At 40.2% G+C, this 24,832-nt stretch overlaps 1 protein-coding gene across 1 annotated transcript in view; it reads left to right on the top strand.

Moving 5' to 3' along the window:
* LOC124781525 (toll-like receptor 2) overlaps positions 1 to 24,832 on the top strand; it is a 145,207-nt gene that overhangs the window by 4,311 nt on the left and 116,064 nt on the right. Inside the window, exon 2 of the mRNA XM_047253867.1 lies at positions 12,701 to 12,864. Within this exon, the coding sequence (XP_047109823.1) occupies positions 12,701 to 12,864 (164 nt within the window). The remainder of the gene's footprint in view (positions 1 to 12,700; positions 12,865 to 24,832) is intronic.

The following is a 24,832-nucleotide window of genomic DNA, read 5'->3' as shown; positions in this document are numbered from 1 at the left end:
GCGCGTGCGTGTGCTTGTGTGTGTGTGTGTGTGTGTGTGTGTGTGTGTGCGTGTATTTATCACGGTGGGTTTGTTATGTGTGTGGAAACTGAATTCAGTGAAGGTGTACTAGAATCCAACCCACGAAGTCAGTACCCGCACGCGGAGAGCCGCCATCGCCAAACTCGTAAGTCTTCTGTTCTTCAAACGCTGACTCTGACTGCCTGTGTTCGACCGGATACGTGACACTAATAACATCAAAGAAGAATTGAGGGAGCTACACCACACATTCCGTAACAGCGGTTATGAGAACCATGTCATAAAAAATGCAGCAAGTTCAATCAGAACAAAACAATAAAAGAAAACAAGGAAGAGAAGGTTGCGCTAATGCAGTTATCACATATGAAGAGCGTCAGTGATAGGCTAGGTAGCGTCCTCCGCTGAAGAGGTTTCAAACCGATTTTCCGCGCTAGCCACAGGATCCACGACATCACAGGTTCCACGAGGGATGCAGTGAGAAACTTAATATCTCCTTCTTCACTTAAGTGCCTGGCAGAGGGCTCATCAAACCACCTTCACAGTAATTCTCTATGACCCCATCTCGAACAACAAGCGGAAAAAGCGAGAATCTGTATCTTTCCATGCGAGATTTGATTTCCCTTTTTTCTGATGATCATTTCTCCCTGGTCGGTCGGCACCAATAAATATTTTCGCTTTTCGAGGAGAAAGTTGGCGATTGAAATTTTGTGAGAAGATTCCGCTGCAACGAGAATCGCCTTTGTTTTAATTATGTCCACCCACAAATCGTGTATGGTATCAGTGATACCCTCTCCCCTATTTCTCGATAATACAAAACGTTCTGCCCTTCTTTGAACTTTTTCGACGTACTCCGTTAATCCTATCTGTTAAGGATCCCAGACCGCGCAGCACTACTCCGAAAGAGGGGTACTGATCCCCCATTGTACACAAAACGGGTCAGATCGCTGTAGGAGAAGCAGCGAAAAGAGCATGCCAAATTTAAAAGAGTGCAAAGTCCCCAAGACTGGAAAAGTTTTGTAAAATTTCGAATATAGTGCGTACTTCAATGCAATATGCTTTTAATAATTTCCACAACGAAATTCTGTCTCGAAATCCGGAAGAAAGCCGAAAGAGATTCTGGTCATGCATAAAGCACACCAGTGGCAAGACGCCATCAGTACTTTCACTGCGCGATAACAACTGTGAAGTCACTGATGACAGTGCCACTGAAGCAGAGTATTGAACACGGTTTTCCAAACCTCCTTCACCAAAGAAGACGATGTAAATATTCCTTAATTCCAATCAAGAACAACTGCCAAGATGAGAAACGTAGAAGTATATATCTTCGGTGCAACAAAGCAGATTAAATCAGTTAATAAAGCCAAGGCCTCCGGTTCAGACTGTATACCAGTCAGGTAAGGTTCCTTTCAGACTATGCTGATGCAATAGCTCCATATTTAGCAGTTATATACAATCACTCACACGCCGAAAGATCTGTATCTAAAGACTGGAAAATTGCTCAAGTCACACCAATACCCAAAAAGGGAAGTTGGAGTAATCCACGAAGTTACAGGCCCATATCACTAACGTCGAATTGCAGTATGGTTCTGGAACTTATACTGTATTCGAACATTATGAATTATTTCGAAGAAAACGATTCAGCATGGATTCACACAATATCGTTCTTGCGAAACACAACTAGCTCTTTATACTCATTAAGTAATGGGTGCTATCGACAGGGGATGTCAAATTGATTCCATATTTTTAGATTTCCAAATGGCTTTCGACACCGCTCCTCACAAGTGTCTTCTAACCAAACTGCGTGGCTATGGAATGTCGCCTCAGCTGGGTTACTGGATTCGTGATTTCCTGGAGAAAGATTACAGTTCGTAGCAATAGAAGGAAAGCCATCGAGTAAAACAGAAGTAATATCCGGCGTTCCCCAAGGAAGTGTCACAGGCCCTCTATTGTACCTGAACTATATTAACGACACAGGAGACAATCTGAGTAGCCGTCTTAGATTGTTTGCAGATGATGCTGTCATTTACCGTCTTGTTAAGTCATCAGATGGTCAAAACGACTTGCCAAATGATTTAGATAAGATATCTGTATGGTGCAAAAAGTGGCAATTGACCCTGAATAAGGAAAAGTGTGAAGTTATTCACTCAGCAAAATTTCGATTACGCGATAAGTCACACTAATCTGAAGGCTCTAAATTCAACTAAATACTTAGGAATTACAATTACAAATACCTAAATTGGAATGATCACATAGATAATCTTGTGGGTAGAGCAAACTAAAGACTGCGAATCATTGGCAGAACACTTAGAAGGTGCAACGGGTGTGCTAAAGAGACTGCTTACACCTCGCTTGTACGCCCTATTCTGGAGTATTGCTGTGCATTGTGGGATCCGCATAAGGTGGGACTGACGGATGACATCGGAAAAGTACAAAGAAGGGCAGCTCGTTTCGTATTATCGCGAAGTAGGTGGGATAGAGCCACAGATATGATACGTGAATTGGATTGGCAGCCATTAAAACAAAGGCGTTTATCGTTGCGACAGGATCTTCTCATGAACATTCAATCCCCAGTTTTGTCCTCCGACTGAGAAAAAATTCTGTTGACATTCACCTATATAGAGAGAAAAGATCATCACGATAAAATAAGAGAAATCAGAGGTCGCACAGAAAAATTTAAGTGCTTGTTTTTCCCGCGTGCCGTTCGAGAGTGGAACGGTAGAGAGACAGCTTGAAGGTGGCTCATTGAATCCCCTGTCAGGCACTTTATTGTGAATAGCAGAGTAATAACGTAGATTTAGATGTAGAGACGGACAAGCGTAGTGTAAACAGTCTCTTTAGTAGATTTGTCACATTTGCTACATTTATTGTGCCAATAAAACCAGTCTTCGGTTCCCTTTCTCCACAACATTTTCAGTTTAAGTTAATTTGGGTTGTTCGTACAGTAATTCCTAGGTATTTAGTTGGTTTTAAGGTCTTTAGATTGACTGATCTATCGTGTAAGGTAAGTTTAACGGACTCCTTTTAGCATTCATGTGAATGACCTCACAATTTTCAGTATTTAGATCTATTGCCCATTTTCGCACTATGCAGATATCTTTTCTAAATATTTTGCAATTGGTTTTGATCTTCTGATGACTGTACTAGAAGATGGACGACAGCATCATCTACAAACAACGTAAGACGGCTGTCCAGATTGTGGATAAGGAATAGTAGAAGGCCTAAAACACTACCTTGGGGAAAGCCAGAAATCACTTATGGTTTACTCGACAACTTTCCGTCAATTAATTACTGCTTTAGTATATGAATTATGTTGTCAGTGGAGAGTTGCCTACGTAGGTAAGATGAAGAGGCCAATCAGCACACGAGTAGCAGAACTGACGCAATGTGTGATTACCGCAGCACATTAAGTAGGCGGGGAATACCACCGTAACGGTGAAAAACCTGTCAAGCTCCAAGAAGCCCCTTGTGCTGGCGGAAGAATCGTAAACACGTCAACGCAAAATACGGGGAAGAACCCGAACCGCTCACGGACGCCACAGCCTAAGCCAGCGGCCTCTCACACACGGAAAATCGCGCCTTTGCAAAGTGAGTTTCACACCGTGTTTGCACGATGAATCGGTGTAACTTGGCTTAACTCACCTCAACTCAGCTTGCATGGTGAAGCTGCCTTTGTGCACTGCCCTGCCGGGTACCATGATAGACGGCTTATTTAACACTGATATCGTTAAGGGTAAAACTGTTACTAAAATAATGGAACAACCTGTTCCGAAAAAATCAAAGATTTCTGAAAGTCCATTTAAACCGGAGTGGGAGCTTTCTTATTTTTTGTTAGGTGTGACAATAAAGTCAAATGTCTAGTCTATGGTATAGTAATCGCGTGTGTGACAAAATCTTCGACTGAAACACACAGAGAAGTATAGTGAAATCATAGGAGACACCAGAGAGATAGAATTAAAGAAGTTGCAAAGTCTTGCAGAAGAGAATTCTGTATTAACAAATTAGGTTCTTACAGTACTTCGTCATGTTTATTTTCTTTAAAGGCCCTGTGGAGCAAATCTAAGTTTGTTTACATTCCTCTCAAATATTTATTAGTTTTCGTTTCGGCTTGTATTATTCTCAACACAATCTTTTTCCTTTGATTTAGGCCGAACAAGATGAAGGGTGCTGCGAAAGAACTCTTAGAGGTCGTTATAAAGTTGCTTTACGTTTAGCAAGAGCTGGAAAGCCGTTTATTGAAGGGCCTTTAATAGACTTTTTTTGACCGTAGTAGAGATAATGAATCACACATTAGCTCCCGCATACGGCAGAATTTCACTATCTAGTATGACAGTATCTCGTCGAATCAGCGACATTGCAAGGAATTTGCACGGACAGTTGGCAGCGGGAATTGAAAACCTCCTAGCGTACTCCATCGCACTTGATGAATCCAGGGATATTAGCGACACGCCGCTGCCGTTGCTTGGCGTGGCGTGAAAGACGATCTACGTGTGACGGTATAGATCTTGGTTATGATTCCGATGAAGGACACTGCTACAGGACGGATATTTGACCACAAGTTGAAATGGCATGTGAGGAAAAGGTTTCACTCGGGAAAGCTGTTTTCCGTAACCACAGCCGGGACGCCAGCAGTGCGCGGTAAAGCAAAAGAATTTATTGTCCTACCGCGGGGAAAACTTATCATGCACGATTTACCTTACGTTCGTTCTTTTTTTTCACACCAAGGGGTCTTTTATGTGAAAGTTAGCGGTTTTCGGGTCGTGATGAATATAGTGGTGCGTATCGTCAACTATATTCGTCCTCACGGGTTCATTCATACTCAGTTCAATGAATTTTTGATTTCATTTCAAGAGGAATATTCACATATCCCCCATCATGCTGAGCTATGCAGGCTTAGCAAAGGAAAATTAATTTCCCGAGTTACTCGATTACGCCAGGTCGTGGCTCAGGTTTTGGAGAACAAAGGATGTCGGACGCCACTTACGCATAACACTGAGTAGGTAGCTAATTTAGGCATTTGCAAATATTATGGCTGTTCCAAAAGGTTTATGTCTGAAACTCCAAAAAGAAAACAATCTCATCAACGATATGGTCCGCAAAATAAAAGCTTTCCAACGTATAGTTCGTTTCCTCAAAAACAACCTTTCAGAGGAAAGTAGGTAACACTTCCTTGAGCTATGTGAGCGATACTTAAATATTATTTTCAGTGAGGCATCTGGAATTTTAAAAGTGCTTTCTTCAAAACGGTGCTATGGTTTTGTTTGACAGCATGTTTGTTGGGATAGGCAGGCATTGAAAAATTCGTCGCTATGTTAGAATCCCTTGAAAACGAGTTTAGCCAGCGATTCCAGTTAATGTGCTATTATATCACCAACAGTAAAATAGAGTCTATTCTGTTAAATACGTAAATTTAACATTACATTAAAAACCTTATCCACAATACACGTTTGTTAAAGCACACCACCTTTTAGTACTTCATTTATCAACGTTCGGAATTGTTTTTGTCACAAGGAATTACTAACTTGCAGCGAGCACTTGGTATGTTTTTAAAAACCTTTCCAATAGCAACTGAAAGTGCGCCTCACGATTTAAATTTAAAACTAGTCGGTTTGCAAACCGATAAGCAGCGAAGTTGATTTTACAATACCAAACGTTTTCTCGACTTCAACCTTCATTTTTCGAAGATAAAAGAAGGAGCTGAGATTATTTCTATATTTGGCTTCACATGTTCATGTGAAAGTTTTTCTGTTTGCTTATATGAAAACTATATTATTTGCAACTATTTCTGACTGTAATGTAATAAATGCTCTCAGAATTGCTGTCAGCCGACCCCTTGCTCCAGACCTTAGTAGTATAACTGCAAATAAAAAGGAGAAAATAGAAGAGTTGATTTTTCGTTGGGAACAACATAAAAATTATTGTTATTATTTCTCTCTTTTGCACCGGTAGTCTTGTTCCACCAAACTATGCTCTCCATCCACTGAATAGAAACATTTGGCAATGATGAAGAAAACAGAGGTGAAGTACTAGATAAAGTTGAGAAGGCGAGAAGACGGAGAGAGTGAAGAAAGAAAGCGCTAATGCTTAAAGTCGATGAAAGAAGCGGTGGGGGGGGGGGGGGGGGGGGGGGCGGGGGGTTGCAGTGTCAATACGGCGAAACCGTCCCCTGCACTCTCTGCATTGCGCGATGCACTCGCGCAAACACCAAGAGAGGTCCTGGCCTAAACAAAAACCTGTAGACGGACTGTCAGTATATCTCCGCGCACACCAGGAGGGAAAAGTGGGCACCATAAGCCAATCGCTGATTTCCAGAATGTCGCCAGTTTTTGTACTAGGCGGATACCTACGAATAACGTCCTTCCTACTTTCTGCATTTCGTTATGATTCTTCTGTTGCATTCTAGGGCCAATGAAGTTTCACATGTATGACGTATTGACAACGAGTGACAGGTATAATTAAAAGCACTTTTCCTCATTCAAAACCAGCCTTTCCCTGAGAAAAATCTTTGTAATACAGTCGAAACATCAGTTTTGTACTTTTTAATGAATGTGTTTTATACAGTGACAGTACAATACACAGAAGTGTTTTAATCATTAAGGCGGGTCTTAACTTGAACACTTTTGTCCAGAGTGTCGGGCCACGGAATGTTACAAACCCAACATTCACTCACAAAATAAAAGGTTCTAAACAGCCACTGTGAGATCGTTTGTAATTATTGCAAAGCATTTCAGAGGAAATTTCCATCTTCCTTTGGTATATTATTTTAGCGTCAACAGCGTTAAGCTGTGCCTCATCAGTGTGATATAAATTGTTTGAAAAACGAGGCAACATCTTTAGATTCAGTATTACGGTTAGGATAATAAACTGCTTGCAACCACTTGTTTATACACTTGTTATCCCAAAATGAGTGTCATTTTTTACTTCAGATCATCGTCACGAGGGACAGACTGTGAAATGCATGAAAGAATCAATGTATTTCTTGAATTTTAATATTCTCACAAAAGTTGATGGACATTACCGCCTTATGAATACTGCATATGACTCAATCCACTTATCCTGTTAATTGTTCTTGCCTTTCAAAGCCAGTTTTAATGGCTATCGTCGACTTTGTAGCGTTCGACCGCAAGTTACCTCAAAATAAATTGTAGTTAACACGTAATAAAAATTGACAAAGAAATCGCAGAAATAATTTTTGAATGTTTTTGTTTAGGTTAGCTGAAGATAACGAGATAATGGTTATAATTCCTACTCTACTTGTACTGAAACATTCATTTTAGAGCTCGCTGACCCATGGAAAGCGTTATTTGAGGGCTTAACATATGGCTTGTTATCTTGATTCTTCTTAGTGCTTTCCACATGGATCGTTTTCAGCCTTCTCATTTCTTATCGGTACACTTAATTTTGAACATTCTTCTTCCTCTTCTTTTCCGTTTTTCGCAAGTCGGTGATGCACGTACGTGAAATGTTGTGTTTAAAACGTAAATTCTAAGAAATGAACTTCTCATGTTAAAACTTATGTTACAGATTCAGATAATTCATTTGTGAGAAAAGCTCTGTTTCACTCTGCTCAAGTGATTATTATACCCTTCTTCCTCCATCCGTCACTTGTTAATTTTTTTCCAAAGTTGAGGATTTTCTTTATATCGCCATCTGTTTGGTCCCCAATATTCAAATTAAGATTTTCACTAATCTCACCACAAGCGGCCCTGAGCATAATCGATCCATTTTTTATATTTTATCCCATATTCTGATCTCTGTAGAACGTTTAGTCTGTTTCACGTATTCCGTAATTCATTTTCTTCTTCGTGTGAACCTTTCTACTTTGGTATACACAACTTTCACTAGTTTACTTTCACTAGTTTGCCTGTAAGAATATTCACAAATCGCTATTTTCTTATGTGCAATCTAGCAGACGTTAAAAGAGCGGAAGTGATAAGTAGGAAAATTTGATTGTGAAAATTAAGCTACTTAAAAATTTTAGTAATCACCATCTGTAACACATTCCATTGAATACACAAGTAATAACTTCTTGTATGTAATAAACAAATGATGTGGTAGATGTCAGGATCGACATTTCCTCCAAATGTGTTTCGGCCGTTGAATTTAAAATCTGTAGTGGAACATTAGAGTGTGGTATTTGGGTGTACCCTTTACCGAGGGCCGAGCGAAGGCACCTCTAACTGATACTTATATGGATATGGTGTCTGTTCGTTCAGACATGTTCGAAAGAGAAGACACCATTGATGACTTAGAACGAAGTTAGATCTATATTAATACCGGGACTCGAATCTGGGATCTCCTGAATACATGGCAGACGCTCTATCCTCCTGAGCCACCGAGGGCATCTGCAGTCTCACTATCCGCTGTGCCCTCGGTGGATCAGATGGATAGAGTGTCTGCCATGTAAGCAGGAGATACCGGGTTCGAGTCCCGGTCGGGGCATACATTTTCACCTGCCCCCGTTGTTACACATCAACGCCCGTGAGCACCTGACGGTATTAATACGATTCTAATTACCTCTAACTGAAGTCAGGCACCGGCCGCGGAGTGTATTCGGCCCCACAGCCTTGATTACTGGCAGCACTGTGCGATGTGGTGGTGTCGGAAGACAATCAGTTTCAGTTTCCATCAGATTACCTTTCATTCAGAAAGCTGTTGCACTCAGCGACTGTTATACTAACTTGTAAATTATAGATTGCAGCAATCAGTCGCCCTTTTTTAATTTTTTTATAAATTTTATTGTGCATATCTAGATTTCGGCTAGAAGCTAGCCATTCTCAATGCACTATTATTTTCGCTCAATGCATTGAGTATTCAATGAACTGTAGATGAAGCCCGACCAACAGCCATTACATGCGTCGAGCGTAAATAATAGTGCATTGAGAATGGCTAGCATCTAGCCGAAATCTAGATCTGCACAATGAAATTTAAAAAGGACGACTAATCGCTGCAATCCATAATTTACAATCAGTTTCTCCGTCAGTAGATGGTGGGCAAAGAGCAACGTGAAGTTGATCCGATGAAGACCATCCTCTTGCGTACAGTAGATCTTCAGCTAGTTCACAGACTGTGCTGGAGCATCTAGGCCATAGATTCACAACAGTGTCGTAATCAAGGAATATAATGCTACTGCGGTGGATGCCATCGATCCCAACAATAAACCCCTGACCAGAGTGGGAGAAATTGTGTATTTAAAGCGAGATAGCGTGAAGCTATGACGCAAAGCTGGGTTCGTAATTACCGAATGCGTCCTCCTTATTCCATTACCTTCACTTATCGGGCTGTTAACTGCTGTGTCGTCCCTTTGCTGTGTGCTCTACTTGCAACATGCTTAAAGCGCTAAGGAATGTGCTTGTCTCACTTTCTCTGGTTTTCCGTCCTTTTCTCCACTGCCTTAACCGGCAGAATGTCGTCGGCCTGACTCACTTGCGACATAATTTCTCGCTTCCTGCTTCCTCCTCTGTCTCTGACACAACTCAGATTTACCCGAGTAATTCTTTCACATCTTTTAACACCGTTGTAAATCTGCAGTCACATACTAGGGTTGCCCAAGGCGGTCACATTTAAGACTAACTAACACTTGTTAGGGCCGCTATGTATTTATTAAACTGATCCTGCGCCAAGCACATTTCGATTTATTCGCAGAATACTGGGAACTTTGTCGCTCTTTACAAGTGACGTTGCTAGCAGAGATTAATATGAGTTGCATTACAATACTGGCCAAGTGCAAGAGATACATCTGACCAGGAGCTCACCAGCAACGGATTTTTGTAACGTTTTTTTGTAGTTATGGTATGAGAATTCGGAAATCAAACATCAGTTGCCCGAAGCACTAGACTGAGCTCTGAAAATTTATCGAGAAAAACAGTCTGAAATTTTCCGACGAACTTATTTTACTAAAGATGATGAAACTGTGAAGTCGAGCCATGTGGCTGACTGTATAGCACTGGGGAAAGGTAATTCCGTAAGTAATTCATCGCTGCTTCGAATCTCACTGTGGTCCTTCGCTGTTTCACTTTATTTTTCTATTCGGTTCGAATACCTCCATCATTTAAACGTAAAATTCATCAAATACCTGCTAATTAACATAATAATTAATCATTAATAACTTTCATGAAAAATTCGTGACTTTAGTTTCTAATTACACATATTGAAAAGATAATTTTTAACTATCAATATTTTATAAAAGACTACTCATAAAGATTGTTTAAATTAAAAACATTACAAATTTATTGACAACCTTTTATTCAATATCGATAACTAAGAGTCTATATGTCTATATTTGCAATGGAAACTGGAATTTACTGTACGATGTGTAATTTGAAACAAGATGTTCAATCTTTATAATAAATAGTGATTAAAAATATATTAATTACCTTATATTTGATCAATTTTGTATTTAAATGATACAGGTATTCGAACTGATTGAGAAAAATGAAATAAAGAAAAGACTGTAATGAGACTGGAACAAGCGATCCATCCATCACCCATTTACTAATGTCTGCTCTTCTATCATGTATCAGTTCCACACAACGAAGTCGTATAGAGGTAAAAACAGCTGTTCAGCTTTAAGATTTCCAAAGTCTCTCTAAATCAATAATAATACTCAACACTTAATGACCATTCAAATTATCATAAAAATTACAGTACAGGCCGCTTACACACATCGACCTGTTAGCAATACGGCGGAAGTACGCACATTACATGGGACTTGAAGTTTTACTTCTTTGGTTCTACCGGATCTTACAATGTGTCCTACAGGGTGTTATCCGGCCTGGGTCATTCACCAGCCATGTTTCCTACATTCTGACAAGCATGTTTTAGGTGCACTCAACTCTATTATGACAACCCACCAGTTTGGTATGACTGTTAACGTGGGTAACGTCCCTAAAGATGTCCGTAGTTGTCCATCTACATTAAGGAAATACATCCATTAAAAACCTGAAGTCGCTTCTATACTTACGTGAAACCGGTAGCTGCAAATAAAGCACCTTCATATTGCTATGCAGCTTTTTGAATTACATAATCAGTCTTCAGTTTTTAATTTTTGTAATTTCAAAATAATTCGATTGTTTGTTGAGTGCTGAGTGTTGTTATTGATACGCAAAATGTCTCTGAGCTGTGTTTGCCCTCCCCAGAAAGTGGTTGTATCTCTAAATTTACAACAGTCAATGGTGTTAATAGATGTCAGTTACCCCAACCCCTAAGCAGTTTGTGCTATTTAAGCGAGTTAAAACTCCATCAATAAATACAGCAGTAACTTTCACAGTGCAAAAAAGGTTAGATTACTGAATATCCTAGAAGAAGTGGAGATATACACTCACATGTGTAACACACGACTTAATGAATAGCAAGAGTTACATAATAACACACATAAAAGGAACATTAACAATGTTTCAGTCAGATTTCATGAAGATGTTACCCGCATGTATATCTGGTAAAGCTTTCACAAGCCACCTTAGTTCGCCCTTAGCTCCAGGTCAGGTTGGCAACATCACTACATAGTAAACACTGATTTAGTTACGTTTACCTCCCTATTACTCAGAGCGTTGTTCGTAACAGGTGGCTCAGTTTTATATCGTTATATGTTTTAACTTTCTATATTATTAGTCAAAAGACGCTGTTCAATGTACACTGTGTGGGACTTACAGACCTATCTGCTCTATCTCATCAACACTATCGAGAAACCTCTTTGCAACGCGAAATTCAAAGCTAGATGTCACACAACGTCGGAAAGCCGGTATAAAATGAGGTGTCGATTAATGTTTTGTCAACAGAGAACCAGTAACAGCAGTATGACCCGCTCAGGGCAGCTCGGTGACTTCGAAAACGGACTGTAACATATCCGTCAGGGGCATTTCAATCATTCTAAAGCAGCCCAGTTAGGTTGTTGGTGATGTGAATCAAGTGCAAACGCGAAAGAACAATGACAGCTATATCATGAGAAGGCAGACATTTTATTGTTGAACAGAGAAAATCGACAATTGCGGAAGGTGGTTGTAAACAATAGCTTGAAATTAGCGAAAGTAATCACCTGTGAGTTCCAAAATGCAACCAGCAATGCAGCCAGCACAGTGATTGTGCTTAGATAGTTAAAAAGAATGGTGTATGATGGTCGATTAAGTCCTTAAAACCCACACATTTCTGTAGCCATTCCTAACCCACGCTTGGCGCAAAGGAAAGACCGCCTCCACCGGGCAATGCATGACTGGAAACGAGTCATTTGGAGCGACAACTCACTCTGTACCCTGTGACAATCCGATGCGAGAATAAGGGTTTGGCGTATGCCTTAAGAACGTTTCATACCGTCACGTAGAACACCGTGGCCATTTGTATTTCTTAAACCACACTTGTTACGTGGGACTTGTCTTATGCGTCTGTAACGAACATAATTTTTATCGCAATGTCGCTTTTTAACCTGTGGTAACATTCCTTCTCGAGTGGATTTCGGAATAATGGACGGATTTTTACCACCATATGTTGTTAATTGGTAATGTTCGGTACTGTGTGGCCGCATGTGGTAACTTCATGTTGTTAAGTGGGTATCATTGCCCACACCACATGATGATGACAAAATGTTGAAACTGCAATTGTAATACATAAACAATAAACATTTTTAGTACAACTTATTTGCCTCAATCAGCTGTTCAGTTAGAAACGTGACAACGTACTTTTCCTTTTTCAGGTCACCTGCAAGCTTGTTGCCAAACAAAGAGATGGCGATAACATTGTCACAACCTATCGCAAAGTGTTGCTTATCACACTGCAATTCCGCCTTATGGGAAACATGTCTGACCAACAACACAACGTCTACTGTGCTTCATTTGCCACAATGAACATGGAAATAAGGTAAACTCGTATTTAGTTACAATATGTATCCATTAGAGCTTGATATCAGTACCAATGAAAGACTATTTGTCACTGAAAACAGTTTCATTTGTAGCAGTTTCTTCAAATAGAAACAGGGTTCTGTGCAATGTGAATCCTCATTCAACATGGTTATGCACCGAAAATCCTCCCAGCTAAATCCAGGATGGTGATCAGTTGGAATTTGTGTCATATTTGTCTCGAGATCACCCAGGTATATTTCATTCATCATTTAATGTTCCAGAACCACTCGCTGTTGTTTAAATATAGGGAAATGTGTAAGTTGTGGAAGCTAGGACGATTCTGACGCCACATTGGCTTGATCGACAATCGTGATATGGTTAGTTACGGCTGTGGGAATACCTTCCTGCCGGTAACATGTTCTGCACCATGAAATAAACACCATTACATAAAAGCAAAATTTTGTACCTGGCTACACGTTCAGAGACCGTGAATAGTGACAACTGAAAGAAAACAGCCCTCGGTCACTACTTTTAACGAATTAACCTGGTTTCAACACTGCTAGGAGTGTCTTCCTCAGACTTTAAACCAAAGAATGATCTATAACATGGTCAAGGAATTATGACTGAAAACGTATGATACAGAATATAAGTGCAGTGGAAGACTGGCAGTACTTATATGTGATTTATAAAATAATAAATATGCCAAAATGGCATTAGTCACAAAGATATTTAAGATAAAGAAACTGTGATGGCGAGCCACTAAGGGCTCCTCGTTACATGCGTGGTGCAGGTTGCAGAACGGACTTGAGGTTCCCGCGTTAACAAATGCGGCCAGGTGAACATGGCACTGCAACGAGCGCGCCATCTAGTAGCCTTTGATACAATTAGGCTACTTCACATTGAAATATAGGCAGAGATGATTATAAATAAACAGTATTTGGTACATAATGGAAAGCAATGTTTGTTTGATAGTAGCATATGACATAACATTTTGTCTACATCAAAGCTTATAACAGTAAGATAAAACATGAAAACATAATTATATAAATGTAAATAGGAAATGAATGACAACTTGTAGAAAGCAATGTTGACGTGAAATACAGCCAAGAAACATTTGACAAGTTAAAATACGTAGGTCTACCTTAGAAGGAAAAGAACATTTCGGAAACCTACACAGGGGGACTCGAAGTCAGATATTGAGTAACGGCTTTATACCTTTAAAAAATTTTTGTTACGTAGCTGTAGCTGTTCATTTAGGAAGAGGCTATCCTTTCGAGGAAAATGCACGAAAGTCTCTAATTCTTCTAGAATATCTAGTCTACGCCCTTTCTTTTCGGTGTGTTAAATCTTGCTGTCGCAGATGGCTTAGGTGAATGACCTGTAATTAGAAGATGGTCGGCAAAAGACGAATTATGGGGGCTAGTGCCATTTTTTCTTAGCAAGTGTTCTTTATATCTGGTAGTGAAGGCACGTCCAGTATGTCCTATATAGTAAGAGGAGCAAGTATCGCAGACAATTTTGTGGACTCCAGAATTTTCTAAAGGGGAACGAACAGAATGTAAATTATGAATTAAGTTTCTTTTCAAAATGTTATTAGTAGAGAAAAAAACGATGCAATCGCATTTCTGTCGAAGAATACGTTGGCTCTGATAAGAGATAGGCCCCACGAAAGGAATAGAGAAATATTTTTTTGAGTTAGACTCGATAACAGAAGTGAATAGCGTAGTAATTCTTATAGCAGTTTTCTCTTTAAGGACGTCATCTACTATGTTAGGTTTATACTCGATGTTATCTGGTATTGTTTTAAGTAAATTGATTTCATTGTTCATCTTTTCTTTAGAAAGTGGGATGGAAATGGCTCGGTGAACAGCAGAATGAAAGAAGGCTTTTTTATGCGTTGTGGATGAGTAGAACATGTAAGTACGATATGGTCGGCATATGTTACTTTAGGAAAAATTTTGAAATTTTATTTGTTTCTATGGTAAGCGTGAAGTCAAGGAAGTTCAATTGACGGGCCTCATTTTCAAATTCGATAGTGATAGAAATTTTCTTTTGAAAATCGTTGTATAGCGGGTCCTTTGTACATGGTTAGAATATCATCAACGTATCTGGAATGAGAAAGAATGCCTAGTGACACAGCCGGAAAACCACTAAAAATTTGTTTCTTCTAGGGAGTTGATGAAAATATCAATCAGCAAGGATACCAGCTAACGGATTTCTCATAGCGAGACCGTCGGATTGCTGGTACAAATGCCCATTAAATTCGAAATAGCTGTACTTGACTTCGACTGATATTAGATTCATGAAGTCGGTGATTTGTTCATCTGAGATATCTTTTTTGAACCGACGTAAATGTTTTTCTGCGACTTTCAGCGTTTACTGTACGGGGACGATAGTATAAAGATTTTGGATATCGAAAGAAACTAACTTGGTGTCTGAACTGCATTCTAAATCTTTTATTTTTTGCACTTAGGTGTGACTATTTGTGACGGAAAAATAATTCACAAAAACGAATGATTTTCTCAGAGTTCCATGCACAAGTTTGGCCAGATCATGGTATGCACTATTCATACTATTAGATATCGGGCGTAGCGGATGATTAGGTGTATGGATTTTAAAATGAGACCGACGTTTAGGGGGCTGAGGGTTCATGTTAATGAGCATTTTCTTCTGAATGGGTTTGAGTAGGAAATTTGCGCTGTTGATGGCTGCCCTGACCTCTGGAGTCGGATCCTAGTGTAGATCCGAAATATTATTTTCGTTAGAGAAATGTCTCGCCCAACGTGTCACACAGAAATGTGACTGAAAAAGTGCTTGTAGATCTTAAAGTTGGTCTCGATAGTAAAAAGATAGATAATGCTTGTCAAACTCGGATTGCTTATGACGTATGTAATATTTTCATGAAAAATAAAGCCCCTATTTATAACGTTACGCATAATGATAGGAAATTGGTCATTTCCATTAATAGCAAACTTAAAGAAGCAGATGCGCTAATTACTAAGTCAGACAAAGCGTGTACTAGAGTTATTGCTTATGCCTCTGAATATATTTCCAAAACCTTAAATTTCTTTAAAGAAAATAATATTCCAGAGCGGCATGGGGAACCGACTCCAGTTTCACAAAAAGAGGTCAGAACAGTCATCAACAGCGCAAATTTCCTACTCAAACCCATTCGGAAGAAAATGCTCATTAACATGAACCCTCAGCTCCCTAAATGTCGGTATCATTTTAAAATCCATACACCTAATCATCCGCTACGCCAGATATCTAATAGTATGAATAGTGCATACCCTGATCTGGCCAAATTTGTGCATGGAACTCTGAGAAAATCATTCGTTTTGTGAATTAGTTTTCCGTCACAAATAGTCACGCAAAAAATAAAAGATTTAGAATGCAGTTCAGACACCAAGTTAGTTTCTTTCGATATCCAAAATCTTTATACTATCGTCCCCGTACAGTAAACGCTGAAAGTCGCAGAAAAAAATTTACGTCGGTTCAAAAAAGATATCTCAGATGAACAAATCGCCGACTTCATCAATCTAATCTCAGTCGAAGTCAAGTACAGCTATTTCGAATTTAATGGGCATTTGTACCAGCAATCCGACGGTCTCGCTATGGGAAATCCGTTAGCTGGTATCCTTGCTGATATTTTCATCAACTCCCTAGAAGAAACAAATTTTTAGTGGTTTTCCGGCTGTGTCACTAGGCATTTTTTCTTATTCCAGATACGTTGATGATATTCTAATCATGTACTAAGGACCCGCTGACGGTGTTCATAGTATTTTTAACCTATTCAACGATCTTCAAAACAAAATTTCTTTCACTATCGAATGTGAAAATGAGGCCCGTCAATTGAATTTCCTTGACTTCACGCTTACCATAGAAACAAATAAAATTTCAAAATTTTTCCTAAAGTAACATATGCCGACCATACCGTACCTACATCTTCTACTCATCCACAACGCATAAAAAAGCCTTCTTTCATTCTGCTGTTCACCGAGCCATTTCCATCCCACTTTCTAAAGAAAAGTTGAACAACGAAATCAATTTACTTAAAACAATACCAGTTAACAACGAGTATAAATCTAACATAGTAGATGACGTCCTTAAAGGGAAAACTGCTAAAAGAATTACTACGCTAGGCATTTCTGTTATCGAGTCTAACTCAAAAAAATGTTTATCTATTCCTTTCGTGGGGCCTATCTCTTATCAGATCCAACGTATTCTTCGAAAGAAATGCGATTGCAACGTTGCTTTCTCTACTAATAACAATTTGAAAAGAAACTTTATTCATAATTTACATTCTATTCGTTCCCCTTTAGAAAATTCTGGAGTCTACAAAATTGTCTGCGATACTTGCTCCCTTACTATATAGAACATACTGGACGTGCCTTCACTACCAGATATAAAGAACACTTCCTATGGAAAAACGGCACTAGCCCCCATAATTCGTCTTTTGCCGACCATCTTCTAATTACAGGTCATTCACCTAAGCCATCTGCGACAGCAAGATTTAACACACCGAAAAGAAAGGGCGTAGACTAGATATTCTAGAAGAATGAGAGATTTTCGTGCATTTTCCTCGAAAGGATAGCCTCTTCCTAAATGAACAGCTACAGCTACGTAACAAAAATGTTTTGAAAGGTATAAAGCCGTTACTCAATATCTGACTTCGAGTCCCCTTGTACAGGTTTCCGAAATGTTCTTTTCCTTCTAAGGTAGACCTATGTTTTTTAACTTGTCAAATGTGTCTTGGCTGTATTTCACGTCAACATTGCTTTCTACAAGTTGTCATTCATTTCCTATTTACATTTATATAATTATGTTTTCATGTTTTATCTTACTGTTATAAGCTTTGATGTAGACAAAATGTTATGTTATATGCTACTATCAAACAAACATTGCTTTCCATTATGTACCAAATACTGTTTATTTATAATCATCTCTGCCTATATTTCAATGTGAAGTAGCCTAATTGTATCAAAGGCTACTAGATGGCGCGCTCGTTGCAGTGCCATGTTCACCTGGCCGCATTTGTTAACGCGGGAACCTCAAGTCCGTTTTGCAACCTGCACCACGCATGTAACGAGGAGCCCTTAGTGGCTCGCCATCACAGTTTCTTTATCTTAAATATCTTTGTGACTAATGCCATTTTGGCATATTTATTATTTTATAAATCACATATAAGTACTGCCAGTCTTCCACTGCACTTATATTCTGTATCATACGTTTTCAGTCATAATTCCTTGACCATGTTATAGACCATTCTTTGATTTAAATTCTGAGGAAGACACTCCTAGCAGTGTTGAAGTTAAAAGTAGTAACCGATGGCTGTTTTCTTTCACTTGTAACCATTATATAAGATGGTTACATATAGCTTAGAGGCTCAGTGATATGGTTAAATGTAATGAAAGAACCCACTGGTAACTGTTATATGATCTCCGTAAAGGAACAGCACCATGTCCCAAGTGCTGAAATAGGCTACTCCATTCTGAATATTTCTCGTGTTCTATTCAAAATATCTGTTAATAGTGCCTTATAATCAACATAGAAGTTCATAGGTACGTGGTGTGGCGGGTAAGATGGGCAGTCTCAGGCAAACTCTAGTAAATATTTCGTGATGCTGTTTTTGCTAAGTCTCAGTAGGCAGCGTGGTGAATTTTACGACTTATGCAAGTAATTTTTAACGAATATAGCTGCCGAATTACACCATCTACAGCCTTGTCATTGGATATGTTTACGTTTTTTGTATGGCAGTGGGAAGAGCCTTCGAAGGATAAATCAAATACGTAACAGGTATGAAACGTCGCGTAATTGTATCAGTACAATAGCGTCGATAACCATTGTGCCTCGGTGAGGAAAAGGGATCTCACAAATATTTGCCTTAATGTACCAAACGTAAGAAAACGTTTAACTCATGTACATTTTGAGTGTTTACCTTGAGTCTGAATAACATTATTCCATGTGATCCATTGAATACAGCAACCAGACAGCTTCCTCATGCAGCTATTTAGACTTTCACGATGCATTGTATACGATGGTTGAAAAAGTGTCTGTGGTTTTCGTTCACAGTGAATGTCGCCAAATTGTTAGAGCAACTGTGTATTCTCAAAGGAATCCTGTTCGTACTAAGTCTTCGTGATTTGAATTACAACTGTAAGAAATTATGAAACTACAAGTGTGAAGAAATATTTACAGAAAAAAGAAGAACAGCTAGTGATGAAACCATTACTACTAGCATGCTATCGGCGATAACTCAAGATCCACATGTTACTGTGGATCAAACTGAAAGTGCATGTGGGATCAGCCAAAGAAGTGTTCTGCGAAGACTACATTAAAGCGAATTGAAGTACTTAATTTATTGCTCTGTGTATGCTGGGTATTAGTATGTTTACTTCTAAAAGTACAGTATCGTGTACTGATACTCATGTCATATTCTACACAATCTTTAAGTAATGACATATGTAATGTTGTGTCTTAAGAACCGTTTTAACCCTTTTCCATGAAGATGGTCCATGACAAACTGGTCGATATTTGGTTTTAAAGTAAAAGCAGCTAATGGAATAACATGCATTTTATAAATTATTTACCCTTTCTTCACAGATATGTCATTTGGTTCTTTTTCAAATAGTGAAGTCCGCTATCACATGTGATTGACCACTTTAAATTAGCAGTTTTCTAATAGCACTTGAAATCAATATTTAAATTAAGTTACTGGAAAATTAGTAAACTATTCATTAAATAAAAACACAAGACAGACAAAATATGAGGTACTGATGCTGTGTTCATTTTCCGTGTACATGCAGTGAATACGATGACCTGAGTACGATTTGCATAATGAAGAAGATAAAAGACGACGTAAATCAATAAATAAAATAGATACAGGTACATAGCTTTCAGGGGCGATAGCTGTAGCGCAATGCTATCATGTGCGATATCATTGGTTGAAATTGCATGAAGCGATTAAAATTTGTTAATTCAGGCGTTCACTGATTAAACGTTTATTGACTGTGAAATACACAACTGGCCATTAAAATTGCTACACCAAGAAGAAATGCACATGATAAACGGGTATTCATTGGACAAATATATTACACTAGAACTGACATGTGATTACATTTTCACGCAATTTTGGTGCATAGACACTGAGAAATCAGTACCCATAACAACCACCTCTGGCCGTAATAATGGCCTTGAGACGCCTGGGCATTGAGTCAAACAGAGCTTGCATGGCGTGTACAGGTACACGTGCCCATGCAGCTTCAACACGATACCACAGTCCATCAAGAGTAGTGACTGGCGTATTGTGACGAGCCAGTTGCTCGGCCACCATTGACCAGACGTTTTCAATTGGTGAGAGATCTGGAGAATGTGCTGGCCAGGGCAGCAGTCGAACATTATCTGTATCCAGAAAGGCCCGTACAGGACATGCAACATGCGGTCGTGCATTAAGCTGCTGAAATGTAGGTTTTCGCAGGGATCGAATGAAGGGTAGAGCCACGGGTCGTAACACATCTGAAATGTAACGTCCAGTGTTCAAAGTGCCGTCAATGCGAACAAGAGGTGACCTAGACGTGTAACCCCTTACCATCACGCCGGGGGATACAGCAGTATGGCGATGACGAATACAAGCTTCGAATGTGCGTTCACCGCGATGTCGCCAAACACGGATGCGACCATCATGATGCCGTAAACAAAACCTGGATTCATCCGAAAAAATGACGTTTTGTCTTTCGTGCACCCAGGTTCGTTTTTCAGTACACCATCGCAGGCGCTCCTGTCTGTGATACAGCGTCAAGGGTAACCGCAGCCATGGTCTCCGAGCTGATAGTCCATGCTGCTGCAACCGTCGTCGAACTGTTCGTGCAGATGGTTGCTGTCTTGCAAACATCCCCTTCTGCTGACTCAGTGATCGAGACGTGGCTGCACGATCCGTTACAGCCATGATAAGATGCCTGTCATCTCGACCGCTAGTGATACGAGGCCGTTGGCATCCAGCACGGCGTTCCGTATTACCCCCCTGAACCCACCGACTCCATAATCTGGTAACAGTCATTGGATCTCGTCCAACGCGAGCAGCAGTGTCGCAATACGATAAACCGCAATCGCGTTAGGCTACAATCCGACCTTTATCAAAATCGGAAACGCGATGGTACGCATTTTTCCTCCTTACACGAGGTGTCTCAACAACGTTTCACCAGACAACGCCGGTCAACTGCTGTTTGTGTATAAGAAATCGGTTGGAAACTTTCCTCATGTCAGAACGTTGTAGGTGTCGCCACCGGCGCCAACATTGTGTGAATGCTCTGAGAAGCTAATCATTTGCATATCACACCATCTTCTTCCTGTCGGTTAGATTTCGCGTCTGTAGCACGTCATCTTCGTGGTGTAGCTATTTTAATGGCCAGTAGTGTATTAACATCAGCAGCTTTAAAGATAGTGAAGTATTGTCACGTCATTGATGCGCCTTATTTACCTGAGATCGCATATGTATTCAGATTTACATTACTAGTTGACTGTCAGTTACTTTTTAATCTCAAAGAGCTGTAGCCTGGCCATCTTTTATGTTCGCTGACACTCAGCCACTTGTTGGAGCATCTCCTCCGCAAAAGCCGTGCGAGCAACAGCCGTCCAGATTCCCGGTTTCTGCGTTTCTCCCCATTTCCGGCGACGCTGCTAGTCTCTGTAAATGGACTCGATCGTACCGATCACCTAGGCGGAAGTCGCAACTGCCGCGGCGCGACCTAAGACCTGGGTCCACTAGCTTTATAGCCGTGCAACAAATTTAGCTTGCCTCGTACCAGTACTGGAAGGCCGATTAGTCTGCCTAGAGACGCGTTTTGTTACAGTAAATAGCCCAATGCAGGCTCTGAACCAGTGGTTCATACGTTTCTGCGACCCTGTAGGCTCAAGATTCATCGACTTTCACTATAGGGAGTTGGAGAGTCGAGTTCCACTTAATAGGTTAGGGGACTATAACACACAAGAGGCGGCTACACGGGTAGAGGGACTTGTGTAGTATCGAAAGGGCGGTATTCTAGGTTAGAGGATCTCCGCGAAGTATAGAAAGTGCAGCAGTCTGGTACGGTGCAGGGTAAAAACAGGGAAGGGGTAAAACCGGCAACTATCGATGTTGCAGTTGTAATCTGTTGTATCTGTGTAGCGAAAGAAATAGTTCCCTTTAGTTTCTTTGGGCAGAATTTATACCTGAAAAGCGGAATAAATTCATAATTTGTTCCTTTTACCGACCATTCAGCAGAGATGACACAGCTGCTGAACGATTCAAACGGAACTTGAATCTCATTATAAATAGGTGCATACAATTTTAAAGTCTATGGTGGGCGTAAAACATCGTCCTATATTATGCTAAATACTTGCTCCAAAAATTATTTTGATCAATTAGTTGCCGGCCGGTGTGGCCGAGCGGTTCTAGGCGCTTCAGTTTGGATCCGCACGACCGCTACAGTCGCAGGTTCGAATCCTGCCTCGGGCATGGATGCGCGTGATGTCCTTATGTTAGTTAGGTTTAAGTAGTTCTAAGTTCTAGGGGACTGATGACCTCAGATGTTAAGTCCCATAGTGCTCAGAGCCGTTTGATCAATTAGTTCAGGAGCCCAGTCTACTAGTAAATAGTTGAGAGAGAATATACTTGACCTATTAGCATCAAATAATCCAGAGCATCGTGACGGGTATTGATATCCGTCTCTGCAAAGTCGTTGTAGCGATACTGAATACCATAACATCTAAATCCACCGACAATATTCGCTAAATATATCTGTACATTCAGGTTAAATAAATGTGAGCACCGCCTATGTTCGAGGCGAGGCCTGCGAGAAAGACAGGCAGCGGCGCTTACGTCACGAAGGTAGTCCTGTGCTCGCTCGCTCTCTCAAATTAGTAGGCAAACTAGATTTCTGTACCTGTTAACTCGTAATTAGGCGTGTCCGTACAAACAAAAACTGAATCTTCTGCTGGAATCCGCTATCATGGAATCTTACTTGTATTGGTCCTATAATGATGTGAAGTCCATGGGCCTACTTATAATTTGTTACAGCTGTACTGGTGTACAATAAAATAAAATCATGCTAAACCGATTATCAGTTGCATAAGGCGCCACTTCCACCATGTAATGAGTACTGTTAAGCAGAAAAGAGTAAATGCTATAAATAAGCAGTTATACGATTTGTATCGAGTATAGATTTTAAATTAAATTTTTCTGTAGTACTGTTAATCAGTAAGTCTTCGTAATAGCAGATTCCAGTGGAAGATGGAATTCTCGTTAGTACTTACACGCCCAGCTGAGAGCTAACAGGTTTAGAAACGCATTTTGTCTGCTGAGCTGAGCGAGCGAGCGAGTTCAGGACTACCTTCGTGACGTAGGCGCCACGGCCTGTCTTTCTCGTGGGCCTCGGTTCGAGGTCAACATGCAGTAAACACTCGCAGAAGGCAGGTGGCAGCATTATCAGTGGAGTGTATACAAAGCGTGTCGTGGAGACGCGAAGATAGTGCAGTCGTTGTCAAGTCCAAAACGCAATTATCTTTGGCTTTCAACCCAAGGGTGGAAGCATTTACGAAACGGCTAAGTTCGTAAACTATTCGCGTGTCGCCGCGGTTAACTTGTACCGAGCATGGCACAGTAGCGCTATCCAAAGCCGGCACCGAGAATCTTTGGAGCAAACACGCCACAGGTGACAGGGATAAACGACGGCTGTGGCGATGTGTACAGGCGAACAGATGTGCAACTGTTGAGCAGCTGACCGCCCAGGTGAACCAAGAGGCTACCGACACGCTTTTAATAGTTTCAGAACGCTATCTCGAAATCTGACAGAAAATCCAAAGAGATTCTGTCTTATGTGAAGTACACATGCGGCAGAAACAATCACTCTTTACTGCGTGACAGCAGTGGTAAGGTTGCCGATGACAGCGATACTAGAGTAAAGTTACTAATCACTATTCCTTCACCAACGCTGACGAAGTAAATATTTAAGAATTAGAATTTAGAACAGCTGCCTACATGAGTAACTTAGAAGTAGATATTTCTGTACAGCGATGCAGTTTAAATCAGTTAATAAATTGAAGTCTTCTGACCATACTTTGTATCGGTTACGTTACTTTCAGTGTGTACTGATATTACAACTACAGACTTACCAACATACACTCGCATAACGGCTCACTCGACGAGAGATCATTTCCTGTACTCCAGAAAGGAAATACGACTAACCTGCTCAATTACAGACACTTATCACTGTAGTCGACCTCCAGTAGGATTTTGGAAAATGTGTTAGAACATTATGAATTACACATCATTTGGATTTGCAGCTCCTCGTGTTTACCGTGTTTGCAGTTAAAATTGTTGGATTTAAGGTCTGCCAGATATGCGAAACACCGTTTTCTCCAAGTTCCCAAACATTTTTCAGGACCGTTGTGCCATCATCAGTGGGCTTCTGTTTTATTTAATCGTCACAATCGGTTTGCATGGTCTTCCAGGACCACTTGTGCATTATTTATTACAGGTAGCTTGTCATGTTTTAGTGACAAGCCCTTTTGTTCTCAGCATGAAGGTGAAGTGTTGGGAAGCACACGTAAACATAACACGTATTTTCACAAAGTAAGACCGTAAGAGATCTGGACGTTGCAAAAAGTGGCAGTAGACTCCAAATAAGAAGAGGTTTAAGGTCATCCACGTGAGTACTAAAAGGAATCCGTTAAATTCCGGTTACACGATAAATCACCCAAATTTAAAGGTTGTGAATTCAATTAAATACCAAGGGATTTCAGTTACGAACAACTTAATTTGTAGATATCATATAGATAATGTTAAGAAGAAGGCGATTCACGGAGTGCCTTTCATTGGCTGAAAACTTAGAAGATGCAATGGATCTACCAAACAGACTGCCTTAACGACTCCTCCAGTCCTTTTCCGGAGTACTGTTGCCCATATTGAATCCGTACCAGAAAGGATTGTTGAAGGACATCGAAAAAGTTTG

Source organism: Schistocerca piceifrons, chromosome 1 (assembly GCF_021461385.2).
Source record: "Schistocerca piceifrons isolate TAMUIC-IGC-003096 chromosome 1, iqSchPice1.1, whole genome shotgun sequence".
Classification (NCBI taxonomy): domain Eukaryota; kingdom Metazoa; phylum Arthropoda; class Insecta; order Orthoptera; family Acrididae; genus Schistocerca; species Schistocerca piceifrons.
Note: the sequence above shows the minus strand (reverse complement) of the source record. Positions and strands in the feature narration are given on the sequence as shown.